This window comes from Drosophila grimshawi, unplaced genomic scaffold, assembly GCF_018153295.1.
Source record: "Drosophila grimshawi isolate 15287-2541.00 unplaced genomic scaffold, ASM1815329v1 contig_44, whole genome shotgun sequence".
NCBI lineage: Eukaryota > Metazoa > Arthropoda > Insecta > Diptera > Drosophilidae > Drosophila > Drosophila grimshawi.
Window position 1 is genome coordinate 3,457,291 of NW_025063240.1, and position 15,791 is coordinate 3,473,081.

General features: G+C 40.3%; 3 protein-coding genes across 6 annotated transcripts; 1 reads left to right on the forward strand and 2 right to left on the reverse strand.

The window, feature by feature from the left end:
- Positions 1-1,550: 1,550 nt before the first annotated feature.
- Positions 1,551-3,660, reverse strand: LOC6557499 (bestrophin-4). Its single transcript, XM_032739764.1, has 6 exons — positions 3,558-3,660; positions 3,382-3,492; positions 2,578-3,328; positions 2,316-2,519; positions 1,941-2,106; positions 1,551-1,864 (listed from the first exon to the last, which is right to left on the reverse strand). The coding sequence occupies exons 1-6, from the start codon at positions 3,626-3,628 to the stop codon at positions 1,626-1,628; spliced, it is 1,542 nt and encodes a 513-aa protein (XP_032595655.1). The 5' UTR covers positions 3,629-3,660; the 3' UTR covers positions 1,551-1,625.
- A 129-nt stretch (positions 3,661-3,789) lies between these two features.
- Positions 3,790-5,796, reverse strand: LOC6557565 (bestrophin-2). 2 transcript variants are annotated; one of them, XR_006246704.1, is made up of 4 exons: positions 5,693-5,796; positions 5,517-5,627; positions 3,971-5,456; positions 3,883-3,895 (listed from the first exon to the last, which is right to left on the reverse strand). XR_006246704.1 is itself a non-coding variant. In XM_001985345.3 (3 exons), the coding sequence occupies exons 1-3, from the start codon at positions 5,761-5,763 to the stop codon at positions 4,031-4,033; spliced, it is 1,608 nt and encodes a 535-aa protein (XP_001985381.1). In that variant the 5' UTR covers positions 5,764-5,796; the 3' UTR covers positions 3,790-4,030. The 2 variants fall into 2 exon arrangements, 1 of the variants encoding a protein (XP_001985381.1); XM_001985345.3 differs by having other exon boundaries at positions 3,790-5,456.
- Positions 5,797-7,996: 2,200 nt separating this feature from the next.
- LOC6557497 (cationic amino acid transporter 2) lies at positions 7,997-15,359 on the forward strand. 3 transcript variants are annotated; one of them, XM_001985344.3, is made up of 8 exons: positions 7,997-8,185; positions 8,402-8,726; positions 9,716-9,966; positions 10,035-10,319; positions 10,393-10,497; positions 10,648-11,457; positions 12,255-12,530; positions 12,618-15,056. In XM_001985344.3, the coding sequence occupies exons 3-8, from the start codon at positions 9,726-9,728 to the stop codon at positions 13,997-13,999; spliced, it is 3,099 nt and encodes a 1,032-aa protein (XP_001985380.1). In that variant the 5' UTR covers positions 7,997-8,185; positions 8,402-8,726; positions 9,716-9,725; the 3' UTR covers positions 14,000-15,056. The 3 variants fall into 3 exon arrangements, with proteins under 3 accessions (XP_001985380.1, XP_032594872.1, XP_032594880.1); XM_032738981.2 differs by having other exon boundaries at positions 8,503-8,726; XM_032738989.2 differs by lacking the exon at positions 12,618-15,056 and adding an exon at positions 15,097-15,359 and having other exon boundaries at positions 7,998-8,185.
- The last annotated feature ends 432 nt before the right edge of the window (positions 15,360-15,791 follow it).

Here is a 15,791-nt window from a genome sequence, read left to right on the forward strand (position 1 = left end):
TATGAGCGAGAGTGTATGTGCCATGTTGCTGTCTAGGCCAATGGCCAGTGCTAATTGCCAATTATGGACAAATGCGTTCGTGCGCGAAATTAAATTAACCCCTTTTTTGTTTGACACCAGCAGCCTGTCCAGCTGTCCTTCGTGCAGCAGCTTCTCTTCATCCTTCAGCATGTGCAATCCTCAGTCGCTTGTTACCAAGTGCCTACCATGTCATCAATCAGCACAGCCACAGGACATGGACAAAACACAGCTACGCGATGCGCAAATATGAAATATATGTATGCTCTCACAACCAAAACCCGATCAAATCGAGGGGTATATGCAACAACGGACACAGCTGGTAACAGGAGAAACAAACATTTACTAAATACATAAATTGGCTAATACTCTCCGATAGGTATTTCTTTCTTATTATGCATATTTTTCCAAACTAAAGACTCAGATTGGAAAAGTAAAACAAAAGATTGAGCTGTGCACAGAACAATTTACAGAGGTGGTTATAAATTGAGGAACGATGCTTTTGCCAAACAAAATAATTATAAAGAAATATATTAAATAAATAAAATTTTAAGTCTATAAACATAAGATGCAAAACTTTCAGTTTCTACAACTAATTGATTGAATTAAAAATAATAAATTAAGAGTAAAAACTCTAAACATTTTTGTATAAAAATTATAAGAATCGTTAACATATCGAAAAAATAATGGAAAAAGGTCAAACAATAAAATTGTTTGCTCTCTGAAAAATTAATTTCTGAAGATGAACATGAATATATTATTTAAAATTTAAGTTTGCACATTTGAGTGCGGAAAGATCAATTTAAAGTCAGCTATGGGAATTGAATTTTGGTCGTTTTTGTCTGTGGTCAACTGTCAACGTACATATCGCGGTGCAATTATTAAAAATTGACTGATTGGCACTGGTTATATGTACGTGTGAATATACATAAATACATTGGCGTAAAAAACGAGCAAATAAAAATACAAAAATATAAAAAATCAACAACAAGTCAACACCCATATGAATTAAATGGCGAACTGAACGAACCGCATTTAACCACATTACAAGCGCGCATTAAAAGTAATACAATTTTGAAACTTTCATAAATATCGACTGACATTACAATTTATTTAATTTTTTTCCACAACACCCCCCCTTTGCCATCTGTACGCACATATGGTGCTTATACGAGTTTTCGCCGAGGCTGAAAAAGCCTGTCAATTGCAAAAATGAAGAATAAATGAAAATAACAGCACGCGTCGTGTCAGATTTTTCGATGTTCAGATATGATAATGCAAACAATGAGAAATGTTGTTTTTTTTTTTTACCATTGTCAGAAGTTCACAGCTCCAACCACTTACTGTGAAAAAAGTGTGCTTTAACCATCAATAACAATCTTTGTCACTGAAATGTGAATCCGACCATGTTTCAGCAAAGCTTTTTGAGGCTTTTAGGAAAGTCGAAGAATATAAATTTTATAGAAATGTGGAAAATGACAGTTGTATATATAGTTTTAATTGATTAATTAAATAAATACATTTTAGCACATGGAACATATAATTATTTAATAGGTTTTCAAAACCACATCTTTTTTATGTATATTAATAAATGTTAAAATTATTTGCTATTCATATTTATCTTGTTTATTATTGGGAACTGCAGACTCTTCTACGTGCTCCTCTTCTCCCTCCGATATGGGTTGTGAACCAAGGTCACTACTGCGTGGTGATGGGGGACGTAATACCGTAACCTTATAGCGTCCTGATGAAGAGGGTCTCTGATTGGAGCGCATATTAAGGAATCGATGACGCAATCTCTCGCTTCTCTCGCGATGGCGCTGCTCGATTAGCTCCTCCAAGTTCACTGCAATTGTGCACAGGTATTTTGGAGCTTGGATTAGTTGTCTTTTGAAGATTTTATCTTATACTTTGTCACTTACAGCTTGCTGCTGGTTTCACTTTCAAGTTCGAGTTGATGTCGCGGAAGGTTACGCGAGAATTGTTCATGTTGTGGTTGCGCATGCGTAGAATTTCAGAGGTGGACCATGAAATAAAGGTGCTAGTTGAGCCGCTGCGTTGCATAACATTTTCAATAGCTTTTCTCGACTGAAAAAATATGTTTTTAATGTCGCTCATTAAAACTTTGTACATTTTTTTCCACACTCATATGTGAGTTGTTCTGTGGTGTGAAAAATGTCCAAAGCAATATCATATATAGTTTAGAAAATATCCACAGTTTTAAGCATTTTACTCACTGCTCATGTACGACCTATCGGAAAACTTAATTAGGATACCAAACTATTGATTTATCGTACCTCAGCGACAGGTGTTTTCGATGCAACCAGTTTGGCTGTGGATGCTTCTGGCGGTCCCTGACGCTTCGATTCGTCGGTATAAGGTAGCTCATTGGGGAACACTTCATCCCAGTATTGATCTTTGAGCAGCTCCGGATGATCCTGATGCATCTCATCTACAATCAAATAGGACACAGCCAGATTGCGATCAATCATCCAGTTGAGCTGCAAACCAGTTTGTAAATTTCAGGCTACACAAAATGCAATGCTTCTGCGCTTTTACCTCGAAATCGTCATCATCTTCGCCAAAGGGATTAATTAGGGACTCGGCTACTTTCAGCCAGCCCATATAGAAGAAGAACTGCAGAACCGTCATAATAGGAAAGTATTGATCTATTTTATTTGTGGCTGTGCGACTCCTCGGATTCTCAATCCACTGCTGGCCAATGACGCTGCACAGGAAGAACGTGTAGGTGGCCAGTGTAACCACCTGCGTGTAAACCAGGGGCACACTGACCCAGTCGTAATACAGCAGAAATCCGCATTGGCCTCGAAAGTGGTTCAGCTCGTCGATAATCGATTTGACCGCATAATCATCGCGAATCTTATTCTCCTTCCGGGCCCGCATCACAATGCTGGCGGCCCAGACGATGGGCATCCAGTGTTTGGGATAGTGTGGAAATGCCAGATCCAGCGTCGCAATTATATTCTTTTCGTTTTCCTGCAGCAGACCCGCTTCGATGATCTGATCGTAGGTGGGGAAACGCTTTTTAACGCTGGGCGATATCATTGTGAAGACAATAACCTGACACAGGCACACATATCGCAGGATTGTGCGTCGCATGGCCCGGGCACGATCATCGAAGCCATGCACACTGGAGCTGACGAGTGTGGCCACCGAATCTGGCCATGGAATGGTCGTATATTGCGCCCACCAGCGCGTCATAACAATGCTCACATAGAAGCCCAGCACAAATGACAACGGTATTAAGCTGGCATGGGTGTAACAATAGGTCGCCACAGACTCAAACGCCCTAAATTTGGTTAGGAGAGTGGAATGTAGTCATAAAATTTTGTAAATACATACTTGCGTGTTGCATCATTCATGAACAGTCGATATGTTATAGCCAGTATCAAATATAAACCAAGAAAAACAATCAAATCCGCCCAGACTAGTTTGTAAATACTGCCACGCCACCTGTAAGAGGAAAAGTATTTACGATTATTTTATTTAGTCCGGATCGGAAATGAAAATAAGAATACCTGAATAGCAATCTCAAAAAATTGCTCAAAAGCCTTGAAGTGCTCACGTTAGCTGTGTATGTTACAGTCATGATTGAGCTCGATACAGGTCTACAATAAGCCAAATGATTTCAATCAAAGTAAAACGCAAAACGCCTACTTCATTTGCACCCAATTTTTGTTATTTAAGTTTAAAATATCAAGACATTATTGGCATGCAAAAGAATGCTCATTTATAAACTTCATTATTTGTTTTCTCTAATATTTAAAAGAATATTTCACTCGAATTTACTTTTTAACAGGACTTATTCGATTTATTATTAACAAAAAGTTGTCCGCACAATAACTCATCTTGTCAGCTTCCCCCAAATTCGAGTTAACGAAAAGTATTTATTTATTATATGCAATAACAAGTAACATTTCCAGCATTTTACCTGGTTAACTGAATGTTTCTTTTTTGCTTGGCGTTTGAAGCTTTAATGGAATGTTCTTTTTTACTTTCGTTCGTTAATAAAACTTTTGCTTGTTTGCACTTCGTCATCCATTTTAGATTTGTCTGTTAATTCGCTTGGTGGTGCTGTACTTTTCGGAGAGTTGCTTGGTAACAAATGTCCCGATTCAGAAAGATTGGTTAGTTCGCCTTTGAGCAGGTCAAAGGTGATAGTTGCGTGCTGCAATTGCCTGGCGTGCCGTTCGCGTTCACGCTCTTCTTTCAGGCGATCAAAGTCATCCTTGCTGGTCTCGCGAGTTGGGGGCAACTCAAAGAACTGCTCTTCTTCGTCACCCTCGTCTGGAAAATTGTCCGGCTCCAAGTTGTTCAGATCGAAAAAGGAAATGGACGAGGAGCTGACATGGATATCAAAGCGACGCGAAGCAAACTTAATGCGCAGCTCGCGGCCATCATCCCCGTCACCATCCTCGCCATCAAATTCTGTGAAATCGAGTTCACTGGTCGTAGTCGGTGTTTGTTTTGGTAACAATGAGGATGTTATTTTCGACAAGTCTAGCTTGGCTGTGGAGGCTTCGGGTGGTGCGTGACGTTGGGACTCATCAGCATAGGGCAGCTCATTGGGAAAGACCTCGTCCCAGTATTGATCCCTGACTAGAGTTGGATGATCGTTGTGCATTTCGTCCACAATTAAGTAACTAACTTGCAAATTGCGATCGATTACCCAGTTGAGCTCAAAGTCATCATCATCATCGCCAAATGGACATATCAGCGTTTCGGCGACTTTTAGCCAGCCCACGAAAAAGAAGAACTCCAGCGTGCTAAATACGGGAAAATAATAATTGACAATATTGCAATCCACCTTATTGATGTACTGATGCCCAAAGATGGCAGCCAAGAAATATGTGTATACAGCCAGAGTGACCACCTGAGTATAAACCAGCGGCACACTGATCATATCGTAATGTGTGAGCATATTGCAGTCACCACGGAACTTGTTCAGCTCATCGATCATGGACTTGAGAGAGAAATCATCCCAGATGCGTCCCTCTTTCCTTGCACGCGTCATAATGCTGGATGCCCACATGAGAGGCATCCAGTACTTGTAATGTTTCGGAAACTTCTCGTCCATTTTGGATATAATCAATGCCTCATTCTTGTTCAGCAGACCAGCCTCCACCAAATAATCGTAGGTGGGAAAGCGTCGCTTAATTACCGGCGATATCATGGTCAGCACCATTGTCAGAGATAGGCAAACATATCGCATTATGGTGCGACGCATTAAACGGCCATGATCATCCTGGCCACGCACCAGGGCGCTGACATAGACCGCCAATGGATCTGGCCAGGGCACCGTGATGTACTGACTCCACCAGCGCCCAACAATGATGGCCACATAGAAACCAAGTACAAATGACAGTGGTATCATACCACCGTAGCTGCGACAGTATTCCACAAGATCATCAAAAATGCTACCGATAAGGTTGAGGTCGCGATTAGATTAGCACTAAAACAGACAGAATTTCAATTACAGTTTGGTTGGGTCATCGAGCACAGTGCGATACAACAAAGCCATTGCATAGAAGGCAATCAGGAATACCAATAGATCAGCCCAAATTATTTTGTAAATGCTTGCGCGCCATCTATCGGTTATTTTTTGCACATATTAGTCATAATTCCGAGACAGAGGCAAAGGCATTCGGCTTACCTGCCCAGCAGCTTCCAAAAGCAGCCGAATCGGTGGCACGTAGCAACCTGTGCGGTATAGGAAACAGTCATGTTAGAACAGGTTCCTCAATTAGACCCACAGATAAATCAGCTGAAAATAAATCAAAACTGTTAACTGATCCAAATATGTTTTACCTGGCCTACTAAAGTTTCTCATTCGAAGTACGAAATGATATGAGAATTTTCAAAAATGTTATATTTTAAATTTAAGTTTATATTGAATATGTTTCATATATAAAACTCAAGTTCCTTTCATGTTTTTTGTAAGCCAGCATGTTTAGGTCTTTTTGATGGCATCTCGCTTTAAAATGTTTACAAGTTATACAAGTTTGCTTCAATCACTTTTGAAGTTTCAAATTATCCTTCTAGTTGTTAATACCGAAACAGCCCTGTTTGTCCTTTGCCAGTTTATTTCGATGTCAATGTGGCGTTAAATGAATGAAGGCGGCAATGTCATTTAGGGCTTCTAATATGTGGGCGTAATTATTTAAATTAGATCATTTATATTTGCTGGCGACAACAAAGGCAATCACAATACCAATTTGCAATCTCAGCCACATGTGCTAAGCATTTCCGAAAACTCCCAATGTCCCCGATGCCCCCCGGCGCCCAAAACATTCGACAAGTATCTGTGCGTGTCTGTGGGAATTTACTGAGTAGGTAGCTTCATCAGTGGCAGTAAAATTTTAATGCCCCTACAACGCGTGCTGCGTGATTTAGGCCCCCTGCTCACTTGGTGGCCCTCCTCTCAATCATATCATGTGCTAAGAGTGAAAGTGTGAAAAGCATTTTGAGTATCTTATCAGCCCAGGGAGCATATATTGTTCGATTACGATTATTAGTATGAGTATGACTCTGAGAATGACTAGTTGTATTAGTACTCGCACTCGTGTTGTTCGATTGTGTATTTTATAGATATTGCTACGTAATCCAATATATACCGCATACTCTGCACGAAAGAATGTAAGACAGTATACAAAAAAATCTTTGACAACGTTCATTTTGTATTTTCCCAAAAATAAGTTACTATAAAACTAGAATAGAATTACTCAATTATTATTATGATTATTTAATTTCTGGCCTATTTTGGAATTTCACTACATGTATTTATATTTGCATAATTTTTGTTTTTCCAAAAATAATTTGTTATAAGCCGACTATAATTTCTGACTTAAATTCAGATTCATATATATTTATTTATATTTCTCATATTAAAATAATAACGTGTACACTTTAGTGAATATTTGACAAAAATAATAAACTAAAAAAAAAATTGAATTAAGCTTATAGATATTTTACAAGCACACTTTTTTCTCGCTGTGTACAATCCAAATGTGACGCATAGCTCTAAACGCCTGGGAGCGGCCATAGATCGCCTCGATTTAATAGTACTCGTAATCAGTTTATAGATAATTTAATAGTTGCTAATGGCGAGGTGTTTATCACATGTATGAGAAATGATTTTGTTTCAGCAACAACAGTTGGAGGCCTGCGTGTATTAGTGAGTCCCAATGGACTTGCTAATTGCTTGCCTCAGTTTAAAAAGCGCAGCTACAAACCACGACGACTATTTCAGTTCAATTTATTATAGTTCTCACAATGATGTAATCTAGAGTTTACTCAAATGCTGTTATCAATAATCATAAATAATAATTATTATTAATTGTTGTGCATGTGTTTGACACTTGTATGGCTGGGTGAGTAAGTTTGCACAATGCACTTCAGATTATCTTTATCTGCCAACGTGAATGAATTGCAGTCTAGAAAAAACTTAAATTCTATATAAATTTAAGAAATACATTTTTAGAAATAGGCAAACAACATCTTAAAGAATATGTATAATGGACAGGCTACAGGGTTATTTTTGGAACTCCATTTCGGATTTAGTGCTCGCCGCATTTGAGTCCATAAATTTCATTCAACTCACTGCTGCTTGACCCATAAACTAAAATAAAACAAATATTTATGAACCAGTTAAGGTTGTTATTTAAGAGCCAGATCTCTATCTTTCTCCCGCTCTCGTCGGTGACAGATATTGCAATATATTCATTGTTGCTGATCCTCCTGCTTTTTGTAATTCTTGTTGCAGTTTTCATTTAACGTTATTTGGCGAGAGCGTTAATAGCAGCACTTAAGGCGTTAAAGTTGTTATTTAAAAGCCAGCTCTCTATCTTTCTCCCGCTTTGATATTCGCTGCTGCTGACTCTGCTGCTGTTGTTTGCCATATGAGGAAGCGATTATTTCTGCCGCTTTCAGTTAGCGTTGTTCGGCGAGAGTGTTAATAGCACCAGCGAAACGCGTCGGAGGCATTGCGGAGTCGTCAAATCGGAAATAAAACTACAGTCAATACGAAAAAAGAACAATCTTATCTGAACAATATAAATAACATTAAATGACAAGCGCATACCCCCTAGACCAAGCGGGGGGCTGCACCTGCAATACCAGCTGAGAGTTCTAGTTTAAATCGCAGTCGGTAAGATCGTAAAAGTGAGCATCTCCCTGAATCGAGACGAGATGTTATCGACAGAGTATCTGTCGGACAACAACCTGCTAATTTTCATAGTCGCTCTAATTATAAGCCCCTTTGTGAATGTCGCTCGAGCTTACCTGTATCATTTTATAGTTTGTTTGCTTTTTTCTTATGTGTTTTTTTTTTGTTTACCGCATTCTCTCGTTTTGCGCTCTCTAGCGGCACTTTTGTATCTCTTATCAGTGTCTGATGCTCGCTGCTTGTCGTCTCACTCACTCCTACCTTTTTTGCTCTCCCGCTGTTGTCTTCTTATCTTAAAGAACCGTTCGAATCCGCGGCTGTAACCCAACGTCCGACTGGCAGACGCATTCAGAACGTGAACTCTGCCAGTTGTGTTGTCGTCGGAGGCGAATTGAATCGCATTGAATACACTCATATTCGCACTCATATATATTTATCGAGGCTAACTGGCTCGTTACACTCAAAGCAAATATTTGGACAGTGTTCAAAGCAACTGCAGCAGTCGACAACTGTTTAAAACTAGGTAAGTCAACTTATGCAAATCGTACTAAATGGAGTAGTAAAAGGGGAAAAATCAGACAATATATTGTTATATAAGAATCGCAGATGTACATAATTCTTCATTCGACAATGACAATGGTTACCTAGACCCACTTAATTATCTTTATAAGCACTGCAAAAACAAAAAAATACAAAAGCATTAAGAGGAAGCACAAATGTAAATAAACCGCAAGCACCAAATAGTTGAACATCTATGCTTATCAGTTAGCTTGCTTACTCATTGGATAAGAGGACCAAGCCCAAATCTGACAACATCGTAGTCGAAACAGAAGTCAACGGAAAGTAGATATGATCACAAGAAAATTTGATTTTTGCAGAGCAAAACTTTGTAGCATAAAAACAATGAAGCAGAATGTGAACTTCAGATACCACAGATATCAAAAGCCTTGACGGAGTTTGATGATTTCGTGGAATAAATAAATTTTTTGAGATTGATATTATTATTGTTTGTTTTAATAAATGATTTCGCAAATATTGCCATGTTGGTAAATGAAGCTAACAAAGTTTTCTAAAAACCCTTTCTTATATTATTCGCTTAGGTTTTATCTATCTTTGAAATCAATAAATGAGTTTTTCATATATATAATGTATAACAGAAAAAAAGAAGATTTTCAATCAATGGGATTTAACCACTGCGTCATTTATATATATCAGAGAATTCACATGTACACTTAACAAATCTGTTTGAGGCAATTGAGTTCAAACTCGGCACAATAACCTCAATAGCCTCAATTTGATTTGCAGCCGCTTTACTAGGATTGCAATACGCGTTGTATAATTGAAAACCTCGCCGCTGAATTGATAAGCGACTGGGGCAATGCATCCATACAATGTATAATGTATGATCTTGGCAGCCACTGCTGCTGAGATGACAGCATAGATGGGATTATCGATCGCTAAATGCATCCAATACAGATACTAATTCAAGGTTTACTGAACGGCTACTTGCAGAGATACAGAAATGGTTCAGCAATATTCGGCGTGGAAAGTGCTCACACGTCGCAAGCAGCTGACGCCCGATGGCAGCGAGGGGGAGACGAAACTGAATCGTGTCTTGGGCCTCTGGGATCTGACAGCGTTGGGCGTGGGCTCGACATTGGGCGCCGGTGTTTATGTGCTGGCTGGACAAATAGCCAAAGAGCAGGCGGGTCCATCCGTAATAATATCCTTTGCGATAGCAGCACTCGCCTCACTTCTGGCAGGTACGTGTATACAGGCCATCTCTCTCGCATAAGCAACGATTCATTGAAGTAAATGCATCTCCTGACAGGCATCTGCTATGCGGAATTCGGTGCTCGGGTACCCAAGGCGGGTTCCGCTTATGTTTACAGTTATGTGTGCATTGGGGAGTTTGTGGCCTTTGTTATTGGCTGGAATCTGATATTGGAGTACGTAATTGGCACGGCCAGCGTCTGTCGTGGCATCAGTCTCTATCTGGACACACTGCTCAATGATACGCTGAAGCAAACCTTTGCCGAGATAGCGCCAATGAATGTCAGCTTTCTAGGAAGTTACTTTGACTTTTTCGCCTTCGGCTTGGTCATTGTTTTTGGTGGTAAGTTAAACCCGTTCTAATCTCTAGTTAACTTTAGACTGTCAGTCAATCTGATATCTATCACTCTTTCTAGTGGCTCTGGCTTTTGGTGTGGAGACCTCGGCGATGGCAAACAATTTTGTCACATGCGTTAACATTTTCATTTTGGGCTTCGTCATCATTGCCGGCGCCATTAAGGGTAAGTGTTTTCAGTCTATTTTATGAATGTTCAGTTAAGGTGGAGCTTAGCTTAAGCTGTACTTGTTTTCGAGGTGTTATGTTTGCTTTATTTAAATTATTGTATATTCTTAAGAATTATTAGAAAAATTAACGGACAATTTTTCCACAGCCGATTTCAGCAATTGGACAGTGGATGAGTCGACGATTGTGGCAAATGGCACCAATATAGGCAACGGTGGGTTCTTTCCCTTTGGATTTGAGGGCACCCTTCAGGGAGCTGCCACTTGCTTCTTCGGATTTGTGGGCTTCGATTGCATTGCGACCACAGGCGAGGAGGTGCAGAATCCCCGCAAGAATATACCACGCTCCATTCTGCTATCGCTGCTGATCATTTTCCTGTGCTACTTTGGAGTGTCCACTGTGCTGACCCTGATGTTGCCCTATTACGTTCAGGACGTCAATGCTCCATTGCCTTATGCCTTTGAATATGTGGGCTGGCCGGTGGCCATGTGGATAGTAACAATTGGTGGACTGGTTGGTCTGCTGGCTAGTCTATTTGGCGCACTGTTTCCACTGCCGAGGGTTATGTACTCGATGGCACAGGATGGTTTGCTGTTTCGGTTTCTGGGCAAGATCAGCCCACGCTTTCGAGCACCTGTAACGGGCTCCATTGTGGCAGCGCTTTTCACGGCTCTCTTTGCGGGTCTGTTCGATCTGGAGCAGCTGGTTAGCCTGCTCTCCATTGGCACTCTGCTGGCCTACAGCGTGGTTGCCTTATCCATAACAATTCTACGCTACATGGAGTACTGCGAAATGGAGGAGCAACCGTCCCAAACTGTCTCCGAAACAACATCGCTGACATCGAGAAACGATCGCTTCAGCTGGAGCTCAATCTGCACCCAACTCTTCAATGTCCATCGTGTGCTGGAACCCAATTCGTTCTCCACACGAATTGTGGGCATACTAACAACCTTATTCTGTGAGTATTACTAAAGGAAATTGTGCAATTGCACCTGTTTTCCATTTCTACATTTCTTTTGCACGCAAGTAGAATATATTCTTATATTTATGATCAATAGCCTAGTCTGTTTCTATCTTTGATTCTATTCCGAAATATTTTTATTTTATAGAAACAATCGGTAAAAGATGAGTTAAAGTAAAAACCACTTTTATGTATGTACAAAATATTCCAACCAAAACTTTGACATATCTTGTTTATATGTAGGCATTTTGTTATTAAATTGAGCAACTTATATTCAAAATTATCATTTCCGATCCTCTAAGTTTATAGATAGCATCAATAGCAGAGCCATTTCTGTCAGGCTTTCTGTTTTTATGCTAACTATTCCTTCAGTTTTCAAGATGTCTTGATATGACTTGGCATACATCTGTCTTATTGATGCTGATGGATATAATTTGCTGTTTAAAGAGAATGTTAGCTTACACAGATATCCAAACGAAACTCATCAGTTATGCGTGGTGGTATATATATGTAAGATTTGGTCCAAAATCTTATAAACTCATTCATAGAAGCAATCAGTTGGTTTTTTTAATTTTATTAAAATTTAGGTTTGACTTCGGTATGCCTTAGATAGCCGTTATTTCGTTAGTTTATTTTTATTATGAGTATTATGAAAATTTCATTGAATATTTAAACTTAAATGCGAGTAAACGGACTTGGTTCTGCAAGGGTATATAAAAGTTTGACATGCCAAGGGTCAAAGTTAGCGCTTCTCTCTTGTTAAGCTTGACTCTAATTTGATTTGTGCTCTGCAGGTGTCCTCTCGCTGGGTCTTGGAGTGCTGCTCATGCAGGCTTATCCGGCCATCAGGTCCCAGAAGGCGTGGGCGTTAACTCTGCTCATCCTTCTAATAGTGCTGATGGCCGTTGTGCTCTTGCTCACCTGCTTGCAGCCACGCGAGGCGAAGAGTCGCTTGTTCCGGGTGCCCTTTGTGCCCGTGGTGCCAGCGATTAGCATCTTTATCAATATTTATCTTATGCTGCAGCTAAATAGCTGGACTTGGATACGTTTTGGTGTCTGGATGATTGTGGGTGAGTTGGCTCAGCTCTGTTTCATTTGCATGTGGTAGCCTTTGATTAATGCATGTTAACTAATAACTAATATACTAACTGTAATAGGTATACCCATATTTATTGCATGCTGGTGTCTCTATGACATCAGAGATCCAAAGAAACGAAATCCTGAACGCATTGCGTTCTACAAGGCATTGAAAATGGCAGAGCAACGACCCTTAGATACGAGTAATGGCAATGGCAACGGCAATGGCTATATTTCCAAGCAGAGCACGATTACGGGCTCAACGCAGATTGTGAGAAATTCTAGCAGCTTGGATCAGATACAGAATCTAAGCGAGGTTTTCGATGACCTGAAGGAACACAAAAATGCGAACGGCAAGATTTTTTATGTGGAGGACACAAAGAGCGAGCATTCCGCGACGACTGTAGATGAACACTCTGTGCTGGCCATGCTGGACGATGTGCTCGATGCGGAGGATACACAACAGCAACAGTTGGATCAGCAACAGATCTTTGAGCGTAACTACAGCATCGACTCGGAAATGTTGCCCAGTGTGATAGAGACAACAATTGTGGCCACTGTGCACAGCAGCAGCAGCGACGATGATGATGCCAGCAGTCAGAAATCCTTGGAGCTATACAGGATGGAGCAGTGCAAACAGGCAGCAAGTGAGATGATCAAAGAGATGTTCGACAGTGTCGCTTTCTATGAGCAACTGCAGGCGGCCAAAATAATACAGAGCACAAAAGACGAGGAATCAAATGAGCCACCACAACTGCGAGATGAACTCAAGCGAGCTGCTTCGATTGCCTCAATAGCGTCGCAGGCATCGCTTGCCTCTGTGGTCGACGATCCGTTGCATTCGGAAAAGTTCAAGAATCGACTGAGCAGTTTAATCATGAATCATGAACCCAATAGCACACCCAGGCCCAAGCGATTTGAGGAGTCAGCAAAGCTGCCGGAGACAGTCAGGAAAAAGCCTCAACTAAAGCAATCGAAAAGTGAAAGTGATGTCCGCCTACTGTTGCTGAAGGCAATTCGAGAAATGCAAACGGACAATCAAGATGCGACGACTGAAGCTGTTGCTGAGGGAAACGGTAATGCAAATGCTGATGGTAATGGTAATAAAGAGGCTGCTACTGTATCTATGGAATCAGCTTCTGGCTCCTCCCACATACCGCGACCCCCAAAATTCGATCCGGTTTTGTACAAGACCATAAACAGCATTAGTTTGCACAAGCAGCGACCCAGTTTGAACCGAGAGCTTGTTGTGGACGCCAAGAATGCGAATGTAACAGCAGTCAGCCAACAAGAACCAGAGCCAGAGCCAGAGCCTGAGTCGGAGCCGGTGCCATTCAAAGCGAAATTGGAGGCAATATTGCAACGGGGTCCCTCGCATCGAATGCAACAGCGTCCGGGAGTGGATGTGGTGATTCGCCGTCGGCCGCAATCCGTGTACATTGAGGAAGCGCCAATTGAATGAGCCGAGCGGAGGGGAGCTAAGAGCGGGGGTTGCAATTCTCAATTTTGCAAATATACTGTAAAAGTAGCGTTGCACACTCTGCAGTAATGAAATGTTGGGTAGTTGTTGTAACTATTGCAGTTGCTGTTGCTGCTCTTGTTACGGTGGAACTGTTAGTTAAATGGAGGCAATACTAGATGATAAGTGCTTAGCTTTACATTGGATTGCGCAGCAGGAAATTCGTGCAAATTCAATTGCAAATTCTGATATTACGAAGCCAGTCCATCGGGCTGAGCCATAGTGCCAATTTAGAGAAGCAAATGCAACTCGAAATCTGGTGAATCAAAAACTACTGTAGAAAGGATGAGAGAGAGAGAGAAAGAGAGTTAGAGAGAGAATGAGTGGAGGAAGAGGAATGATGATGAAAATGTAGTTAATAGAGTACGCGGCAGTTATCTCAGGGCTGGATAGAGATGCGCCGTAATTATACTATTATTTATAAATGTAATTGAATTGAACTTGGATACAGTTTAAGCTTCCTAACTTATTAAATGACCCTTAAGAAAGTTATTTTAATTTTGAAATCAAAGTAATTTTTTATCAGAGTTACAGCAACTTTTTATTTTTGGGAATGTTCGAGTTATAGACGTTCGACTAAAGAACTGAGTGAATTACTAAAGTACTGAGTCTAGAACTCTTCACCGTACTCTTAATTGAACAATTGTAGAAAAACTCTATCGAGAAATGAGTATAATAATTAAGAGGTAGTTTTCTGAATGAAATGGTATAAGCCTTGTGATATTATCCATACAATAAAAACTAAAAATTTACAACCAAGTTCCCCAAAATTTTCAACTAAAATAAATCGAAGAGTGTCCAAGTGCATTAATTGGTTTATAATCAAGTCTTCACAGGGAATATTCCAAATAAATAAATCAATCATTTTTAATCAATTATATACTTAGTGATATACTTAGCTATTAAACTATAGAATGAACCAAAAATTAGTTATTTTAACAAGATGGTATTAAATTTATTTGCGATTGCATGTGCATGCTGTTTTTCAAGTATTATAATGCAAAACTAATCCATTGAGTTCTATTTCCATATATATATAGGTCTATCCATATACTTTTTCTATGGACTACCCAATAGCTATAGGGATATGCGAAGACAACGCGCCGGTTGGAAGAAGCTCAAATATAGCGAGCACTTTTAAGAAATACATCAAAGGCGGAGCAACAGAGAATAGAACACAATCAAAACAAGATAATAAATACATAGATGTATTGTGTATGTATGTCCTAAGCCATGTTGATAAATGTGAACAATTTGTTGTTATAAATAAAAATCTAGTTGTAATTAATAAAAGTCAAATGCCTTACCTATGCAAGCCAAGAGAAATGTGGAGAGCAACTGCAGCCGCTTCCGGAGTGCAGAGAGTTGAGAGCCCAAGACGATCGTTAGTTTATTAATAACTCATGAATGGATCGTCATTGTCGTTTAATTCCCGAAGGTCTTGTCTTCTCACTGACTTTGATAAATTAATTGTTGTCGGCTGATCGTTTTAAGCAGGCAAGAGCGAGAGAGGAAGAGAGGAAGCAGCGTGTGCCAAGAGACCCATGTTCCCAATTCCATTGCTCCCTTGTCCCTTGCCTAGCATTGATTTTGATTAGACTGAAACATCCCCTGGGCCGTTCCGGGGCCCTTTCACTTTCCCTTTCACCCAACCGATTTGAGACAGCGCTGCCCTGATTTATGCGTGTCGTTTTCTGGGCATTTCTCTGGTCAGGTTGATGATGCCACAGATTCC

Bases quoted from the DNA above. Each gene is read 5' to 3' on its own strand.
- LOC6557497 (XM_001985344.3), top strand. From the start codon at position 9,726: ATGGTTCAGCAATATTCGGCGTGGAAAGTGCTCACACGTCGCAAGCAG. The intron at 10,320-10,392 runs GTAAGTTAAACC...CACTCTTTCTAG, and splicing joins CTTGGTCATTGTTTTTGGTG to TGGCTCTGGCTTTTGGTGTG. The intron at 10,498-10,647 runs GTAAGTGTTTTC...ATTTTTCCACAG, and splicing joins CATTGCCGGCGCCATTAAGG to CCGATTTCAGCAATTGGACA.
- LOC6557565 (XM_001985345.3), bottom strand. From the start codon at position 5,763: ATGACTGTTTCCTATACCGCACAGGTTGCTACGTGCCACCGATTCGGC. The intron at 5,628-5,692 runs GTAAGCCGAATG...AATAACCGATAG, and splicing joins TTTTGGAAGCTGCTGGGCAG to ATGGCGCGCAAGCATTTACA. The intron at 5,457-5,516 runs GTAATTGAAATT...CCTTATCGGTAG, and splicing joins CTCGATGACCCAACCAAACT to CATTTTTGATGATCTTGTGG.
- LOC6557499 (XM_032739764.1), bottom strand. From the start codon at position 3,628: ATGACTGTAACATACACAGCTAACGTGAGCACTTCAAGGCTTTTGAGC. The intron at 2,520-2,577 runs GTAAAAGCGCAG...ACTGGTTTGCAG, and splicing joins AAGATGATGACGATTTCGAG to CTCAACTGGATGATTGATCG. The intron at 2,107-2,315 runs GTACGATAAATC...ATATTTTTTCAG, and splicing joins CGAAAACACCTGTCGCTGAG to TCGAGAAAAGCTATTGAAAA.